Source organism: Aquarana catesbeiana, linkage group LG08 (genome assembly GCF_042186555.1).
Source record: "Aquarana catesbeiana isolate 2022-GZ linkage group LG08, ASM4218655v1, whole genome shotgun sequence".
NCBI classification, from domain to species: Eukaryota; Metazoa; Chordata; class Amphibia; order Anura; family Ranidae; genus Aquarana; species Aquarana catesbeiana.
Window position 1 is genome coordinate 109,714,951 of NC_133331.1, and position 18,859 is coordinate 109,733,809.

The following is an 18,859-nucleotide window of genomic DNA, read 5'->3' on the forward strand; positions in this document are numbered from 1 at the left end:
GCCCAGGCATACCTCAACAAGGTATTAGTCCAATAATGGCATCCTCCAGGGCTTGTTTTCTCCAGCCTCCCAATGTCCTTCTACACACTGCTGGGCGTAGCAGTCCCACTGAGTACTCCATGGAAGCTACAGCATCTTGAGTCACAGATATCAGGAAAATCCCTGAACCTGGCCTTCCCCCTCATTTATATAACAGGGCAGATAGGCAGGATCCAAAAAGCCCAGGAACAGTGGTGCAATCATTAACCCAGCCTGGGTCAGCCAACTGCCTAACCAACATTTTGTATGTAACCGGCCTACAACCACTTTAGGCCGGGTTCACACCTATGCGAATTAGATGCAGGTTTCCCCGCATCTAATTCGCATAGCAGAGAATGTGACTGGCTCCCTATGGAGCTGGTTCACATATCTCCGTTGCGGCTGCGGAGCGCACTGCACAGAAATGCTGTGCGTCTTTGGCTCTGTTTTAGGGTGGAATTCAGGCAAAGATTCTGCCCTGATTCGTCCCTGAAATGGAGAACAGGGACAGACAGCGTTGCTGTGTGATCCGCGGCCGGTTTAGAAGTGAACCGAGCCTTAAAGTAAAACTAAAAGGAAAACCTTTTGTTAGTTTTGGATAGCGTGGAAAGAGATTAGAACTAGGGATGCCTCGATATTTCCTCCTCCAAAAATAATCATCTGAAAAAGCATTTGGCAAAAGAAAAAAAAACAAGATTTTGCCGTGATTTTCATAGGTCATGTGACTCAAAAACAGCATTAAAATGCAACAAAAATGTGTTTTTACAGTGTTTTTAATTAATTTCAATGGGCTGGTGCGTCACACTGCAAGCGCAATGGACTAGTGTGAAGACCTACATAGAATTTAAAGAGTGGCACTTTCCTTGAGCTTTTCTTGCGCTTTTCTTAATGCAAAAGCGCTTCAAAAACGATTAATTAAAAAGTAGAATATAATCACATTATATAGAGAAAAAAAATTATACTTTTTTTAAAAAAAGTCTGTTTCGGTTTTCGGCTGAGTGCATCCTGAATTTTCGGCTTCCATCCAGAATTTTTATTTCAGTGCACCACTAATTAGAACCCCTGTCTGTTTTTTTATGTCTGTGAGAGGGGAGATTCGCTCTCTTTATTTGTCCTGTCACTAGATCTGATGACAACCAGGAAGCAGTGTTACCAACCATCAGTATTTCTACTGGCAGCCAGTAAAAAACAGGCACTTTTCTCCTATCAGTTGACAGGAGAAGGTTGCCAGTTAAAAATATGGTTGTGGCGCTCGGCTCGGAACTGCTCATGCACAGTTCTGGTCCAGAGCCGGCCGAAACCATCCGAGTGCCGTGTGTTCAGGTGTCACCGGCGGGTCTGGAGGAGGCGGTGCCGAGGATGTTGTGTGATGTCATGGTGCAAGGGAGCTGAGCAGAGCAGATGAAGCCTCGTGTCTGGGTTTGAAGGACAGGAGCAAGGCAAGCCGGGAGCGGGACTGTCAGTGCTGTTTGGACTAGAGTGGACTGAAGGGACCACCCGGTGTGGAGAGAGACTTTCACTATGACTCAGGAGTAAGGATGAGCTCAGGCGTGTTCGCAAGTCCACGTGCCAGCGCCCAACAGGAAGATGACACTCCGCAGCGCTAATCACAGGTAGTGAGGCATTTCCTGATCTGTGCAGTCGCGGATTGGGAAATGTCTCACTGTCTGTGATTAGCGGTGCGGAGTGTCAGCTTTCTGGCGGACACGTGGACTTCCGATCATGTGCTCATCCTTACTCAGGAGGGGAGATGTTGTGTCAGTGAGGTGTCATCATCATCATCTGTGCTGCTACACACTGCCATCAGTGTCACTGTGACAGTCAATTTTATGTGTGTGCACCGCCCATTCTAATATCTTGCCCTCCTGAGTCCTGTCCCTGAGTTACTTACTTACTATATCAAAAAATAAAATAAGAAATATGTTTTTTGCATTTATATCTACCTTAAATCACATTGGTAATAGCATATTGTACTTGTTTGTAGCTTAAATACTGAAATTTGCCCTTAAAACTGTAACTTTTGGAAATGCCAGTAAAAACGTGGCTGTGCCAGTAAATTTTGGGTGCTGTGTCAGTAAATTTAAATCTAGGTTGACAACACTGCCAGGAACGCCCTCGCTGGGGGGGGGGGGGTTGCTCTCTCTTCCTGTTTTGGCTATGAGACAGGAAGTGAAAGGAAATTTCCTGAATAGGACACAGATGACAAAAATAAAGATGACACTGGTTATTATAACTCTTCCTCGCTCTATATAAATGTTTCCTTTCGTAGTGGGGTTTTGCCTGTACTATCCCGGGTGCCCTGTAGGGGCCGCTGTGAATAAGCGGCGTTGTTGGGGATGAGAACGGAGCGCCCTCTTGTCTGGACTCGGTGGTGTGTTGCAGAGTGTGCGCAGTGCAGTGTGCTCTCCCAGAGGGCGGGTGTGCTGTGTGTGGTGCCGCCGCCTGTGTCCCCTCTGCCTCCTCCCTCCTTCTCTCTTGCCCAAGCCAGTCGCGGCCATGGCGGACAGTGCCAGCGAGAGTGACACAGACGGAGGCGGCGGGAACAGCTCAGCCGCCATGCAGACGTCTTCTTCGGCTTCCTCCTCCAGCAAGACCGGGATCGTCATTTCGCCCTTCCGCCTGGAGGAGCTCACCAACCGGCTGGCCTCTCTGCAGCAGGAGAACAAAGTGCTGAAGATCGAGCTGGAGACCTACAAGCTGAAGTGCAAGGCGCTGCAAGAGGAGAACCGCGACCTGAGAAAAGCCAGCGTCACCATTGTGAGTATAGCGCCCCCCCGGGGACGGGAGGGGGAGGAGGGCGGCACCTGTGGAGTGCCAGCTGCGAGGGAGCGTCCGGGACATGCTGACACTTGTAGTTCCACAGCAGATGGGAGCCCAACCTTGTACAGTCCAGGCTTCCCATCAGATCACTAGTATTAGAGGGAGCTCTGCTGCCACACCTACCTCTGCCCATAGAGGGAGCTCTGCTGCCACACCTACCTCTGCCCGTAGAGGGAGCTCTGCTGCCACACCTACCTCTGCCCGTAGAGGGAGCTCTGCTGCCACACCTACCTCTGCCCATAGAGGGAGCTCTGCTGCCACACCTACCTCTGCCCGTAGAGGGAGCTCTGCTGCCACACCTACCTCTGCCCGTAGAGGGAGCTCTGCTGCCACACCTACCTCTGCCCGTAGAGGGAGCTCTGCTGCCACACCTACCTCTGCCCGTAGAGGGAGCTCTGGAGCCACACCTACCTCTGCCCGTAGAGGGAGTTCTGGAGCCACACCTACCTCTGCCCGTAGAGGGAGTTCTGGAGCCACACCTACCTCTGCCCGTAGAGGGAGCTCTGGAGCCACACCTACCTCTGCCCGGAGAGGGAGCTCTGGAGCCACACCTACCTCTGCCCGTAGGGGGAGCTCTGGAGCCACACCTACCTCTGCCCGTAGAGGGAGCTCTGGAGCCACACCTACCTCTGCCCGTAGAGGGAGCTCTGGAGCCACACCTACCTCTGCCCGTAGGGGGAGCTCTGGAGCCACACCTACCTCTGCCCGTAGGGGGAGCTCTGGAGCCACACCTACCTCTGCCCGTAGGGGGAGCTCTGGAGCCACACCTACCTCTGCCCGTAGAGGGAGCTCTGGAGCCACACCTACCTCTGCCCGTAGGGGGAGCTCTGGAGCCACACCTACCTCTGCCCGTAGGGGGAGCTCTGGAGCCACACCTACCTCTGCCCGGAGAGGGAGCTCTGGAGCCACACCTACCTCTGCCCGTAGGGGGAGCTCTGGAGCCACACCTACCTCTGCCCGTAGGGGGAGCTCTGGAGCCACACCTACCTCTGCCCGTAGGGGGAGCTCTGGAGCCACACCTACCTCTGCCCGTAGGGGGAGCTCTGGAGCCACACCTACCTCTGCCCGTAGGGGGAGCTCTGGAGCCACACCTACCTCTGCCCGTAGGGGGAGCTCTGGAGCCACACCTACCTCTGCCCGTAGGGGGAGCTCTGGAGCCACACCTACCTCTGCCCGTAGGGGGAGCTCTGGAGCCACACCTACCTCTGCCCGTAGGGGGAGCTCTGGAGCCACACCTACCTCTGCCCGTAGGGGGAGCTCTGGAGCCACACCTACCTCTGCCCGGAGAGGGAGCTCTGGTGGAGCCACACCTACCTCTGCCCGGAGAGGGAGCTCTGGTGGAGCCACACCTACCTCTGCCTGGAGAGGAAGAACATGGCTTCTGTAGGTACCAAGTGTTCTCAGGGGAAGGAGATGGTCAGGCTTTTACCCCAAGATGGCTGGGGAGGCCTGCCCTGTGAAGATCGCCTTGTACAAGCACAGCTTAGTAGAAAGATGTCCTGTGTTCAGATCATACATGTCTGACCACAGATGTCTATAAATAAAGTTGTGCTCCACCCAGAAGGGACCTTCCAGTAAATACCCCCATCAGTCATAACTTTATGACAGGTAAAGTTTATAACATTGATTATCTCATTACAATGGCATGTGAAAGTTAATGAGCTATATTAGGCAGCAAGTAAAGGTGATGTGTGGAAAGTAGAAAAAAATGGGCATTATAGTTTGTTGTGTATGGGATGTGTAGCCTCAGACTGGTCAGGGTGTCAGTGCTGACCAGTGTCTACAGCCAAAAGCACCTAAAATGAGCATCAGAACCAGACCACGGAGCAGTGGAAGAAGGTAGCATGGTCTGATGAATCATGTTTTCTTTTACATCATGTGGATGGCCGGGTGTGTGTGTCACTTACCTGGGGAAGAGATGGCTCCAGGACGCAGTATGAGAAGAAGGCAAGCTGGTGGAGGCAGTGTGATGCTTTGGGCAATGTTCTGATGGGAAGCCATGGCTCATGCTGTTCATGTGGACATTACTGTGACACGTACCAGCTACCTAAGCATTGTTCAGCAATAAGGATGAGCTCAGGCGTGTTCACAAACAGCACGTGCAGAGCCTGCCAGGAAGTCGGCACTGCGGAGCGCTAATCGCAGGCAGTGAGACATTGTCCTGATGCACGGGTGCAGAGATCGGGAAAATGTCTCACTGCCTGTGATTAGCGTTGTGCAGTGCCGACTGCGGAGCTCATCCTTATTCAGCAAGTACACCCCTTCATGGAAGTGGTATTCTCTGATGGCAGTGGCCTCTTTCAGTAGGATAATGTGCCCTGCCACACTGCAAAAATTGTTCAGGAATGTTTTGAGTGACACAATGGGGGTTATTTACTAAAGGCAAATCCACTGTGCACTAGATCTGAGGGGAAGTTCTGAAATGAGGGGAAGCTCTGCTGATTTTTATCATCCAATCATGTGCAAGCAAAATTGCTGTTTTTTTTTTTTTTTTTAATTTTTTATTTTCCTTGCATGTCCCCCTCAGATCTACAGGGACTTCACTTCCAAGTGCACTTGTAGTGCAAAGTGGATTTGCCTTTAGTAAATAACCCCCAATAAGTTTGAGGTGTTGGATTGGCCTCCAAATTCTCCAGATTTGAATCCAATCAAGCATCTGTGTGATGTGCTGGAAAAACAAATCCGATCCTTGAGGCAGCACCTTGCCACTCAGGACTAAACGGATCTACTACTGACGGCTTGGTGCCAGATATCACAGCATACCTTCAGAGGTCTAGTGTCATCCATACCTCAACAGGTCGGGACTGTTTTGGCAGCAAAATTGTGGCCTACTCCAAATTAGGTGTGTGGTCATAAAGTTCTGGTTCATTGGTGTAGTTCTGTAGTTAGAACCAGCACTGGTCTTTAATATCTTGATAAAGGGGTGCTCCACCTGGAAGTGACATTGGAGTGATGATGGGCAGACACACCTCTAGACTTCCTGCACAAGATGTGGGGTAATGGAGGTTTCTGTACCATAGGTCCTGGCACTGATTTTGTCCACCTCCAGAGTTTTTGGGGTTTCCTGCTCCTTCTCTTGCACACTCCAAAACATTCTATGCCAGAATAATTCAACAAGTCCCGTGAACCCTTCACAATGGTCAGAACAAGTGCATAAACCTGCTTACCTAAAGTGACCATATCACCAAGGGGGTACTTTTACAGAAGAAGTAACCTGGAAAGGAAACTTTCATGTACTTTTCCTGCTGCTTGTGTAGTGATAAGCCACTGCATCCTCATTCTCCAACCACTGAGAGCTTTCTACACTTCCAGATGTGTAGACAAGGGATGAGCACAGGTTTTGAACCAAAGTTAGGATTGCAATGTGATGTGAAAAAACATCAGCTGTACTGTAAACTTGGCTCCTCGTGACTTTTATTTATTGATTGTCAGCAAAGTGACTGCATACAACACGTCTCTACCCGCAAACCTTCCCTCCTTAAGGAAAGCTGGTTTTCAGGTGGAGACATGTATGCAGTTACTTTGCTGACAGTACAGCTATGAAGCTATGGATTTGGGTATGTTTAGTTTCAGACCAAACTCAGAACTGCTATCCAGTCCAAATGCTAAGACACCCCACACCAAAGCTGCATGTAAAAAAGGAGTCGGGGAAGCTCATTACATTGACCCAATGTAGGCCATATTTGGACAATGTGGCCATGTTAGGTCGGTGATGTAATGAACATCCATCCCTTTGTTATGGGAGGCTGCAGAGCAGGGAATGTTGTGAACAAGGTCATCATGGCTTAAAAACATTAACATCTGCTGTGCCTATCTGTCTTTTATGGAGTATCAATAAATTTGGATATATTTAAGGGCATGTATGGAGTTATGGATCATGTTCTACTAATTATTGTGTTGGCAACTGAGAGACTGCATATCCCCCACCTGACAACTCAGGAGGACTTTTGCATAATTTGCACCTTTTTCTTTCACTCTGCAGAGCAGGGAATGCATTGGTGGTGATAATTGCTTCTATCCATATTCAGACCAAACCTGTACTCGTCCTTTATGTAGAATTGCTTTCCCTCAGACCACTGTGGCTCCTCCTGCTGGCTTGTATATCATTACAGTACATATGAGCCAGCACAAGGCACCACAGTGTCTGGCAGGGTGAGCAAATATTTGACTCATCGAATGGTTAATACTTGCTGGGGAGTGAAGATCTGGCGGCTTTTCAATACACAGGCTGCTGGAAAGGTAAGTAAAAGCACTTCTTTTACAGGTGTCCACCTTTTGATATATAGGTCCCTGTGGTGATACAGCCACTTTAGGTAATTTGCAGGCAAAGTGACAATTTCCTTGCCGAGGGGCACCCCTGACCGCCTTATACTCGCCATGCCTCCCTCCCTTTCTTTATCTATCACGGCAAGTACTGAAAGCAGTGGTGTCGGGGACGAAAGGGTGTGTTGCCTTCATTGGCTTGGTCGTGTCCATGTTCAGGCCTGGCAGTTGTCCTCATGACCCAAGCACTGTCAAAGGAGAGGAGGTCACATGTTCCTCCCATATCCAGAAGTATTGGGTAATGTCTCTGGCTGCAGTGTAATGCAGACAAGGGGAGAGCTTTACCAAAACTGGTGCACACAGAATCTGCTGCCACTTCTAACTTCAGCTTGTTCAGTGAAGTGATGGTATATTTGTAAAGCCCCAATTACCCAAGTTACACTCCGGTTACCAGCATTCTATTGCAGCTGCTGCCTCCAGTGTAGCTGACACTGAAATTTAAGGCCTTAGATTATAAGGGAGGTGGCAACCTTGCTCCCAGAGTCATGTGACATTACTTGGGCAAAGCACACCTGGGAGGAGGCCACAAGTCCCCCCATACCTGGAAACATCATTTAGTGCCACAATCAAAGAGGCAGGCTTGACAAGCTAGTGCTGGTAAAGGAAGTTGTAGGGGGGTGGTGATTAAAAAAATGCACAGTCACTTTGTCTTGAGTTGAAAGCTCTTGACTCATTATATTATTATTATACAGGATTTTTTTTATAGCACCAGCAGTTTATGCAGCACCTTGCAACCCAACATTTATAGATGAATGCTTTCCACTTTAGTGTTTTTTTTATTTTCATTTTTCTTATAAACAACAATTCATACACATATGGCCCTGTAATCCTTTTTTTATTATTATTTTATTGTTTTTCTGCTTCTTTGCAACATCCTTCATGAGTTCCCAAATTCCTCCTTTTACCTCTCATAGACGGTTGTTTGGAATGAGCAGTGTAAGGCCGGCCATACACTGAGCTAATTTGCCGTGGTTGCAGGAAAGAAATTTGCTTGATTTCGCCATCAACACAGAAGCTGTCCCCACCGGGAGAAGACAGTGACTATTGCTAGCGACTATAGCAGCCACTAGCAATAATTGCAGGTAAAACCTGGCATGCTGGTTGTACCCAAGTTAATTGATCAACTTGGTACATTGAGGCTGCTGATACATGGGTTGAATGTTATAAAACATTTTTTTTTTTTTAGATTTGATGCATTAAAGGAGAAGTCCAGCCTGAGCTTTTTAGGCTGGGCTTCTCCTATGGGTCACAGGAGTGCAATTCGTTTTGCACTCCTTTGACCCGTTTTCAGCAGAAATCGGTCTGCAGTCCACTCTCCGCTGATGTCACTGCCATCAGTCGAGGCAGCGCATCATCCCGACTTCCCAAGTCTGGATCCACCAGCTGCCTTGACTGATGGCAGTCTCAGCAAGCTGCTGAGACAGCCGCTCCCCCACAGCTCATCGCTCCAATGAGCATGGAGGATCAGTGCAGGAGAGATGCTGACTGACAGGCAGCATTCCTCCGCTCAGGGCGGCGGCTCGGTTCTCAGTGTAGAGATGCCGGGGGACAGCTGCAGCATCGGTCTGATGCTTCATCCACCTGGGTAAGTATGAATATTAAAAAAAAAAAAAAAAAAAAACGTACTTCTATTTTTTATAGGGAATCAAAATATTACTTTTTCAATTTTTTTTCTAATAAATATGTAATATGAAGAGATTAGAACTCCATTCTCAAAGCTATACCTTTTTTTTTATTTTTTTTTTATTTTTTTTTTTTTTTTTTTTTTGTGCATGTTCAAATACGCACAAAATGAACTCAATAAATTTCGACCAGGAATACTGATCAATACATCAGTACAGCATGCAAGTACTTACAGTGGTTGGCAACTAACAGGGTTGGTTGTTTTATTTTTTTTTTCATTCTGGGCACCTATGGTGCATAAAGTGATTGTAAAGGAAAAAAATGTTTAAAAACAAATAACAAACATGTCATACTTACCTGCTCTGTGCAGTGGTTTTGCACAGAGTGGCCCAGATCCTCCTCCTTCTTGGGTCCCTCACCGGCATTCTGGGCCCCTCCCCCTTGCTGAGTGCCCCCATAGTAAGCTGCTTGCTGTGGGGTCACTCGTGCGTGCTTGCTCCTGAGCTGTCTCTCTGCATCCATAAGACGGGAGAGCCTCGGGTCTCGTGCACATCGCTGGATAGAGATCGGGCTTAGGTAAGTATTGGGGGGGCTGAGGGGGAAGCTGCGCACTGAAGGTTTTTACCTTCATACATTGAATGTATGAAGGTAAAAAACCTTCATCCTTTACAACCACTTTAAATTAAATATGAACCTGATAATGCAGATACCCAGAGGTGCCTGCAATGTGCTGACAGTTCTGAGTTAAGTATCTCACACTTATGGTGTGGTTTAAATGCAGACGTTGGCTGTTTTGTGCAGATTTAATGAGTTGGCTAGCATCTTTAGGAGACCGTAAACACAGGCTTCCATTTGCAAGTACAAACAAAAAAAATACATTGGGCAGCAGCTGTTAGCAATACCTGCTTTACTCCTGTTTTTTTGTTTGTTTTCTCAGCACTGATTTAAAGTGAGCCAATCACCCTGCCCTTTAAGTTCACCTTTACATGCTACACTCCTATACACCCACCTCCCGCTGTGAGCGTTCTTCTCTCTGAGACAGCGGGTGGAGTATCCTCTCCCCACACCCACTTTTTGAAAACAGCGCAGCTGTACAGGGCTCCTCCCACACAGCTGCGTCATTCATTGACAGATTCCTGTAAATGAAAAAACTACAAGTACATATCTTCCACCTGAGAAGTGTAGGTTTGAATGGGCAGCGATCTTTCTGCTTAGCACGCTCGTGGTTCATTCAGTTTTCCTCGAGCCTTCCTAGAGTCCGTATGGGAGGACTGTGGGAGCCTGACACTAAACCTGTGATCTGCACATCACAGGAGATTGATTTTATTGGGTTTGTAAAGTACCTGGTGTTTTGGAAATGTATTTACTAGTTTGCCTGCAGATCATATCCATTGTGAATAAGAGAACAATGTTATGAGTTTGTGTATGTGATGCCATTTTACAGGTTTCCATTCAGGTGACTTGAAAGGCAAGGCGATGACCCTGAAAAGAAACACGCAGAACATTTTCAGGATGCACTGCAGTGCATGGTTCTGGTGAGGACCATGCATTAAGTTAAGCTTTACAGCTGTACCATGCTATTGCTTCCATTAAAAAGTACAGCAAACTGCAAAAAAAAAAAAAACACATCTGTTGGTAATGAACAAGAGGAGAAAATACAGCTGGAATATTTGAACACAGAAAAACATTTTTTACTCTATGGCATCCCTATATTATTGAGCATATCAGTGTTTTGTACCTAATTTGGCAATGGTTGAGACTTGCATAGACATCATGCCAGTTTACTGCATAATGGGATATTATCATGTGAAGAGTGTTTCCATTGTCTAATGCCCTGTTTTGCAGATCTTTGATTTGGCACACCCAAACTATGACACATAATCCAGCCTTCAGATATAGGGAGCTCAGGGCTGTTTCTTTGAGGCAGTGAGGTGGACAGGACTGTCAGTGTTGCACACGAGGATAATGTACATAACCGTGTTGTGTGTAAAATTGAGTTTGGAACTCCAGAATTTTAACACTGCACTACTAAGATAAATGTCAGTGTTGTCATAAAGATGACATTACAGCATTTTGAACACGTTTTAAAATTGAAGGCCTTTGTGCACAATTGTGGAAAAAACATTGACAGACTCGTCCTGGCCATACACAGGGGCACCATTTTTGTTACCTTGCTCCTTTTGAAGTATACGGTTGTATAAAACCCGTTTTTACTATAGAGGTAAAATTGGCCTGTTTGCATATTGGACAGCATCAGGTATTGTGATGCAGCTTTACTTGTGTGGTAAGGGCTGTATTCAGAAATGCTTATAGTTTGTTTATGAGCTAAGTCTGTAGGTGTAACCAGAGTATGTAAAGTAATTGCTAGATTGCAACATGTATTGCAGGTAAATATAATTAAATTGTTAACCCAAAAAAAATGAAAGATCCTGTTACCTTAAAATACATGTTATACAGTGCTTGTGCTGTGTATTTTGGCCCCTCATATCACCTGAAATACCTGGCTGATCCTGCCAGTTTCTACCCTCCCCTCTGTACGCTGACTCCGATATATCAGGGCTGCTGAGCCCTGACACCATTGTCAGTGTATGTGCCTCCGTCATCCGTTGCTATCTGCAGGTCTCCCTCTGTCCTCCTCCTCCCCCTCCCTGCCTGTCATCTCTCACTTTCGCTGATTTACTCTTCACCCTGCTGCTTCAAAACGAACTGATCTGTATACCATCCCCTCTGTCAGATAAAAAGCTGTGTCCTAGTGCCTATGCTTTATTAAAAAAGAAAAAAAGATTTCTACCTGTTCCAACAGTGTCTTCCAGCGATCACATGACTCCGGGCTCTCAGCTCCTCTCCTCCCTGGCTGACGTCAGCAGGGGAATCTCAGCCCCGCCCACTGGAGATATCACACGGGGAGAGCCTGGAGTCATCTTATCGCTGGGAGATGGAGTTAAAACAGGTAGAAATCTTCTTCTCCTTATTTATTTATTTTTTTTAAAACGGGCACTAGAATACAGCTTTGTATCTGACAGAGGGGATGATATAAAGATGAGATAGTGGCTTAACAACCACTTTAAGTAATATGTTTTCTTGAAAGCATGTGCTTCTCGTGCTGCATGTTCAGTGCCCTAAGTGATTTGATGCGTTGATATTTAGAGAGGACAGCTCTACTCGGCATTCTTAAGAAACTTTGTTTTATTTTAAGTTCATATTTTGAAACTTCTCTTACAGTACCAACACAGCTTTAGCAACAGCAATTAAAGTGGAGTTCCACCCAAAAGTGGAACTTCCGCTGATTTGTCTCCTCCCTCCCTCAGGTGCCACATTTGGCACCTTTCGGGGGGGGAGCGGATACCTGTCTTAGAATAGGAGGGAGGTGAAGTCTTCATTAATCTACATGTAATGTCCCACCCCCTTTGTGTTTAGCTTGGGTAGGGGGAGGGAGTGGGCTGTCATTTACCACTGTGTATACGTCTACATTTGTGACTCTATAGTCAAAAGGACTGCTCCAATGTGATAGGGAGGAAATGCTCAGCATAGAATCTCTGAAAACTGAGCATGTGCAGAGCTGCCACCATAGCTGCAAAATCCCTAACTGAATTGGGGACAAGAACTGCAGGATCAACCAGGTTTTTTGCAGAATACAGAAAACTAATCTCATAGTGACTGAGTGAGTATGAACAGCATGTAATACATCATTTATTGATAGTTTTTTATGATGAGGGTTTAGTGACACTTATTGTGGTTGTAATTTCCTAGGCATCCTACCAGTTCCCTCTTCAAAGTGGCAACTCTATTGGGGGCAACCGGCACTCATCTGCGTTGTAACTCTGTATGAATTGTCCACCACAATAAGCTGTTTACCTGCACATCATGCGGGGCGTCTCAAGGATTGTTATTGACAGAAGAGCATTTTCTTTTTTGCTCTGCTGTTTATCATTGCTGTCTATTTATGGGCAGAGCTCTGGCAGTCACATGGTTGATTTAAAAAAAATATCTATCTCTATCTCTCTCGTTACGTTAAACAAATTGATGTTTTATGTTTTGTTTTCCATGGTGCTATTTACTTTAGGATCGTTTCTTAACTTCATCTCCGGAAGGTTTTAGCCACTTCCTGACCAGGCCGACAATTGTACGATCATGCGATGCTGTACCCAAATAAAATTGATGTCCTATTTTTTCCCCACAAATAGAGCTTTCTTTTGGTGGTATTTGATTGCCTCTGCTTTTTATTTTTTGCGCTGTAAACAAAAAAAATAGCGCCAATTTTGAAGAAAACAATATTTTTAACTTTCTACTATAATGCATATCCCCCCCAAAAAATTCTTTATCAGTTTAGGCCAATAGGTATTCTACATATTTTTGGTAAAAAAAAAACGCAATAAGCGTATATAGGTTTTTGCAAAAGTTAGTGTCTACAAACTGCGGAATAGATTTAGGGACTTTTTAAATTTTTTTTTTTCTTTTTTTTTTTTTTACTGGTAATGGCATTGCGGTGGACAAATCTGACACTGAGTGACACCTTTTGGGGACCAGTGACACCAATACAGAGTGATCAGTGCTATAAAAATGCACTGATTACTATATAAATGACACTGGCAGAAAAGGGGTTAACACCAGGGGCGATCAAAGGGTTAAATGTTCCTTAGGGAGGTTCTTACTAATTGTGTGGGGCAGTGTCACACTGAAGGAAAAGAGATCCATGATTCTGCTTAGCTGAATCACAAGATCTCTCTTTCCCTTCCTGACAGATCTGCTGTTTGCCTTGTTTACACAGGCAGGCAGCTGATCCGTCTCTCCTGTGAACGATCGGCGGGTCGTGACGGCAGCCTGACACGCTGATTATACCCCGCTATGTCCAATCACAGTGGGAGTGGCACACGCCTCCTACACCACGTGCACGAAAACACGTATGTGATTTTGCGCACCCAGGCCGCCCTGACACAGTAAATGTATGTGGGGCGGTCCAGAAGCGGTTAATCACGTGTCTGTCAGAACACTGGCAAATGCTGCCCGCCCTCACTAGAATAATTGCGATATGCAGTTTCTTGGGACAATCTTGTTTTACCAGACTGAGTGAAGGAAACATTCCAACAGCAATACATATAGATGTAAAGTAGGGGTATACATGTTCAGTTTTTTTTTTTTTTTTTTCTTTCGTTTAACCAGCCGGATGAAGGGAAAGAAAAACCTGACCGATCCCTCCTGACAGAATACACAGATCAGCGCTGAGTAAATGCTGATTTTCCAGCATGACCATTAGTCAGAAGCTGGTCATTAGACCGGCTTCTGTTTAACAGTCTCTAACAGTCAGTGGTACACTTGGACTGAAAGTCGGTCAGTCCATATACCTTGCTTAATCACTTACAGACCGGAGGATTTTCCCTCTTAATGACAAGGCCATTTTTTGAGATATGGCACTGCGTCACTTTAACTGACAATTGCGCAGTCGTGCGATGCTGTACCCAAACAAAATTGACGTCCTTTTTTTCCCCACAAATAGAGCTTTGTTTTGGTGGTATTTTATCAGCTTTTATTTTTTGCGCGATAAACAAAGAAAGAGCGCCAATTTTGAAAAAAATACTATTTTTTTACTTTTTGCTATAATATCCCCCAAATAATAAAACGAATCTCTTCATCAGTTTAGGCCAATATGTATTCTACATATTCTTGTTAAACAAAAATCACAATAAGCATATATTGATTGGTTTGCGCAAAAGTTATAGCGTCTACAAAATGAGGGATATATTTATGGCATTTTTATTATTTAGCGGGACTGCGACATTGCGGCAGACAGATTGGACACTTTTGACGTTTTTTGGGACCATTGACATTTATACAGCGATCAGTGCAAAAAATAGCCACTGATTACTGTATAAATGTCACTGGCAGGGAAGGGGTCCACTAGGGCGATCAAGGGGTTAAGTGTGTTCCCTTGGAGTGTTTCTAACTGTATGGGGGCTGGGCTGCCTGGGAGAAGAGAGACATCGCTGTTCCTGATCACTAGGAACAGCAGATCTCTCTGACTCCTCTGTCAGAACGGCGATCTGTCTGTTTACATTGACAGATCCTGACAGATCCCCTTTCTGGCTCTTTTTCCCGCAATCGGGGGTGGCTGGTGGACATTGCACCGTACAGCGGGAGCGCGCGCCTGCTATGGCTCCTTGCAGGAGCCGAGGTACACCTACGCTGACGGCGGGTGGTCGACAAGTGGTTAAGGTATTTGTTGCCCCAAAAAAAAAAAATAAATAATAATCCTGTTCCTTAAAGCCTGAATAACAGCACAGTGCTTGTGCTGTGTAATTTGGCCCCTTCTATCACCTAAAGTACCTGGCTGATCCTGCATGGTTCTGCCTCCCCCCCCCTTCCTCATCTGTAAACTGACCAGTTTATCATGGCTGCTAAGCCCTGACACCGTGGTCAGTATACGTGCCTCCGTCATCTGCAGCTCTCCTCTCTGCTCTCCCCTGTCCTCTTCCCCACCCCACCCCTCCCTGCCTGTCAGCTTTGTCCACTCCGCAGCCCTCCCCTCTTGCTGCAACTATTCCTTATATTATTCTATAACACCGATACTCATAATGTTATTTTACAGAGGAGATGGTATTTTATGGTGTAGTGGCTTTAACCACTATAAGACTGCTAATTTTAATTGTCTGATCCTTTTTCAGATTTACCTGCACTTCCTGTCTGGTAAAAAACATTGTCCCCAGAACAGAAGTGAGGTGAAGCAGCCAGGAATGTGTGTACTTGTTAAGCTGACTGTTGCCATACATTCAAATTGCTGTGCCTAATGCAAATTGCTAGTAATGTAGACTGCCTGTCATCATAAAGCTAAAGTTTTACAGCATTGTTATACCAAGCCAGAGAGGAAGGGTGCTGTTAATCATTGAATTGTATCTTCTAAAGTTAAAAATTACGTTTAATGTGAACCTCTTTGCATTGGAAGTCAAAATGCATACTCACAAAACATTGCAATAAGCGTATATTGATTGATTTTTGCAAAAGTTATAGTGCCTACAAAATAGGTTATTGATTTATGGCATTTTTAATTTTTTTTCTTTTTTTTTTCTTTTTTTTTAATGGTGGTGGTCTGCGATTTTTATCTTGACTGTGACATTGCGGCGGACAGATCGGACACTTTTGACAATATTTTGGGACCATTGATATTTATGCAGCGATCAGTGCTATAAATATGCTCTGATTACTGTATAAATGTCACTGGCAGGGAAGGAATTAACGCTAGGGGGCGATCAAGGGGTTAAATGTGTTACCTAGAGAGTGATTCTAACTGTGGGGGGGGATGGGACTGACTAGGGGAGGAGACTGATCGCTGTTCCTATATACTAGGAACACACGATCTGTCTTCTCTCCCCTGACAGGACGTGAATCTGTGTGTTTAAGCATACAGATCCATGTACCTGCTCTGTCACGAGCGATCGCAGGTGCCCGGCAGACATCGCGGCCGCTAGCACGCGCATCAGCTCCTTGGTGACGCGCGCCCAATATACGGATGGGAAGCCGAGGATGTCATATGATGCCCCCACCCTTGGATGGGAGAATCCATCTGCGGATGTCATATGACAATGGGCAGGTATTGAAGTGGTTAAGTCCGAAAAGCATTCAAGTTTATACAGCTTGGAGTTGGACAATATGCATAAAAATGATGATTTGGTCAAAATACGTGTGTGTGTGTGTGTGTGTGTGTGTGTGTGTGTGTGTGTGTGTACACAGTGTAAAACGAGTGACTGAATGGGGGATAGAACTTCCCCATCCCCAGTTCCTGGCAAAGAATAAAAGTAGCTTCTTCATAAAACCTCTTTCCCCCGCTCCTCTTTAATACATTTTTTTTTTTTGGGGGGGGATGTAGAGCTTCTCTTTAACTTGCTATTTTTAAACACATAGTGTTTGCATTTTAAAAAATAAACTTATGCTGGCCATATACGTGTCATATTCTGAACGAGTTTTAGTTTGAAAATTGCACCTTTAAATAATCGTTTGATTTTTGACCATTAGTGGAGCCGCAGCAACGACCAATTTTCGTGCGGCCATCGAATTTGAGTGATCGGCATGTGCCACCACGTAATTAAACGCACAAATTTTCAAATTTCGATTGACAAATCGCTCGGCGGTTGATCCATGTATGGCCTGCATTAAAGCAGGGGTCCACCTATCTATCGTGGTTTTTTTTTTTTTTTTTTTTTTTTTTTGAGTTCATTCACAAGCTTTTCTTCTCAGCATTACATACTCGCATATTGTGTGTAATATGTCCGCCTGTGACAGATTTCGTCGGAAAGAATAACTTATATTATTCACTGCAGGCGGTTTCCATCTTCATTGTGGGCATTTGAAGCCCACAAGCATTTATTTCCTGGATGCGGTGAATGCTGTGCTCCCAGCATTCACCGCTCGTTCCCGCACATGCTCAGTGGCATCCTGGGAAGCCTGAGACTAGCTCCCAGGAGTCTGGGAGAGGCTAGAAACACGCCTACTCCCACGGGAGGAGAACCAGGAAGTGCAAAGAAGAATAGAAAAATAAAAGGTAATTACGGCGATTTCAAATTTTTTAAACGGCATGTCAGCATCTAGGCAAGGAAGAGAATACATACAGATATTGTTCAAAATTTGTGTGGAACTCCGCTTTAATCCTCCTTTAAATAGTAACTCAACTTTTCTTGAGAAAAAAAACATTCCCCCATGTGATCTATGTACATTGCAAGGATTTTATCTTAGTGTAGAAAATCAGTGAACCAATCACACAAGTAGGAAATGTTTCTGGGGGGCATTCGGTGTACAGAACAACTCCAGGCAGCCATATTGCACTTTCAAAAAATTACAGCGGCTGCAAATTGAAAAAGAGGTAATTTTTATTAATCAATTACGATATGACTTGTTGCAATTGTATATGCTATATTTTTTCTTTATTTGCTATTTTGTTCCCCCCGCGAAAGTGGAGTTATCCTTTAATAATATCCTTTAATACTGGTGGTAAAGCTTGTTTTTATTGTGTGTATCATCTGTTCAGGTTTACAGACACCTGCTGCAGTTTTTGGTAATTGGAGTCATGCAGTTCTCAAATTCCCGTTAGTCAAGGATGGGCATGACCTATTCACCAGGTCACGCTTCCTGATGACTGCCTGGTTATTTGTATTTGACTAGCTATATGTTACACTTGTGCTGACATTTGAACGGTCCTTACTCCTTGAGTTTAACCTGAAAATCCCCTTTAACCCAAAAAACAATATTCTCCCCTTTAGTTTAAATGAAAAAAAAGTTAAATTTGCTGGTTTAAAATGTATAGGTGGGAGATTTGCAGTATGGCATTTCATCTGCCAAGGCTGCATATTTTGTGAAATGTGTACTAGTGGTGTCAGCAAACCTGCTAATTCATTACTGCTGTTGGCTTGAAAAATCGGTGCATTGTTCAAGCACATAAATATATAGGACACAGTGAAGCTGCAGGCGAATTGGGGAAACTCATGCAGGTATATTCTATAGATCTTTAGTTAGACTCCATTTTAGAATATTGTGAGGGGGATTTACGAAACAATGGAGCAGATGTGCATGGCGACCAGTCAGCTTCTTGCTTTTCAGAGATTAACTGAACAAGCTGAAACTAGAAGCTGATTGGTTACTATGCAAAGCTGCTCCAGATTCTGTTTGTTCCAATTTTATTTAATTCTCCCATGTCTAGATCTAAAGACTTTAATTAAAAAAGTTATTGATGGTACAAATCTTGAGAAGGGCAGAAAAAAAAATGGTTAAAGGTCTTTGGGATAAAAATATATCTGGCGAGACTGCAGGAACCTAAATGCTATGTTCACCTTTGTTACCAAAAAAAATGTGCATTTATTAAATTATTTGCTAGGAGCCTACAAAGTTTCACCCATGATCAGCAGATCGTGGTTGCAATGCAGGACTCTTGCAGACTGTCAGTGTAAGCCGTTTGCTCGTACCTCATACGGGCAGGCAGCTACAAACTGACAGATAGCATCAATGAGCTACCTAGAGCACACAACAGCGCCCTTGTAGTTGAGAACTACAAGTCGACAGCTGCAAAGGCTGTCTGTACTTGTATTTCTCCCAT

The 18,859-nt window shown here is 45.1% G+C and overlaps 1 protein-coding gene across 1 annotated transcript in view; it reads left to right on the top strand.

The window, feature by feature from the left end:
• The first annotated feature begins 2,380 nt into the window (after positions 1-2,380).
• CCDC6 (coiled-coil domain containing 6) overlaps positions 2,381-18,859 on the top strand; it is a 77,633-nt gene continuing 61,154 nt past the window's right edge. The window contains exon 1 of the mRNA XM_073596305.1: positions 2,381-2,775. Coding sequence (XP_073452406.1) covers positions 2,515-2,775 — 261 coding nt within the window. The 5' untranslated portion in view covers positions 2,381-2,514. The remainder of the gene's footprint in view (positions 2,776-18,859) is intronic.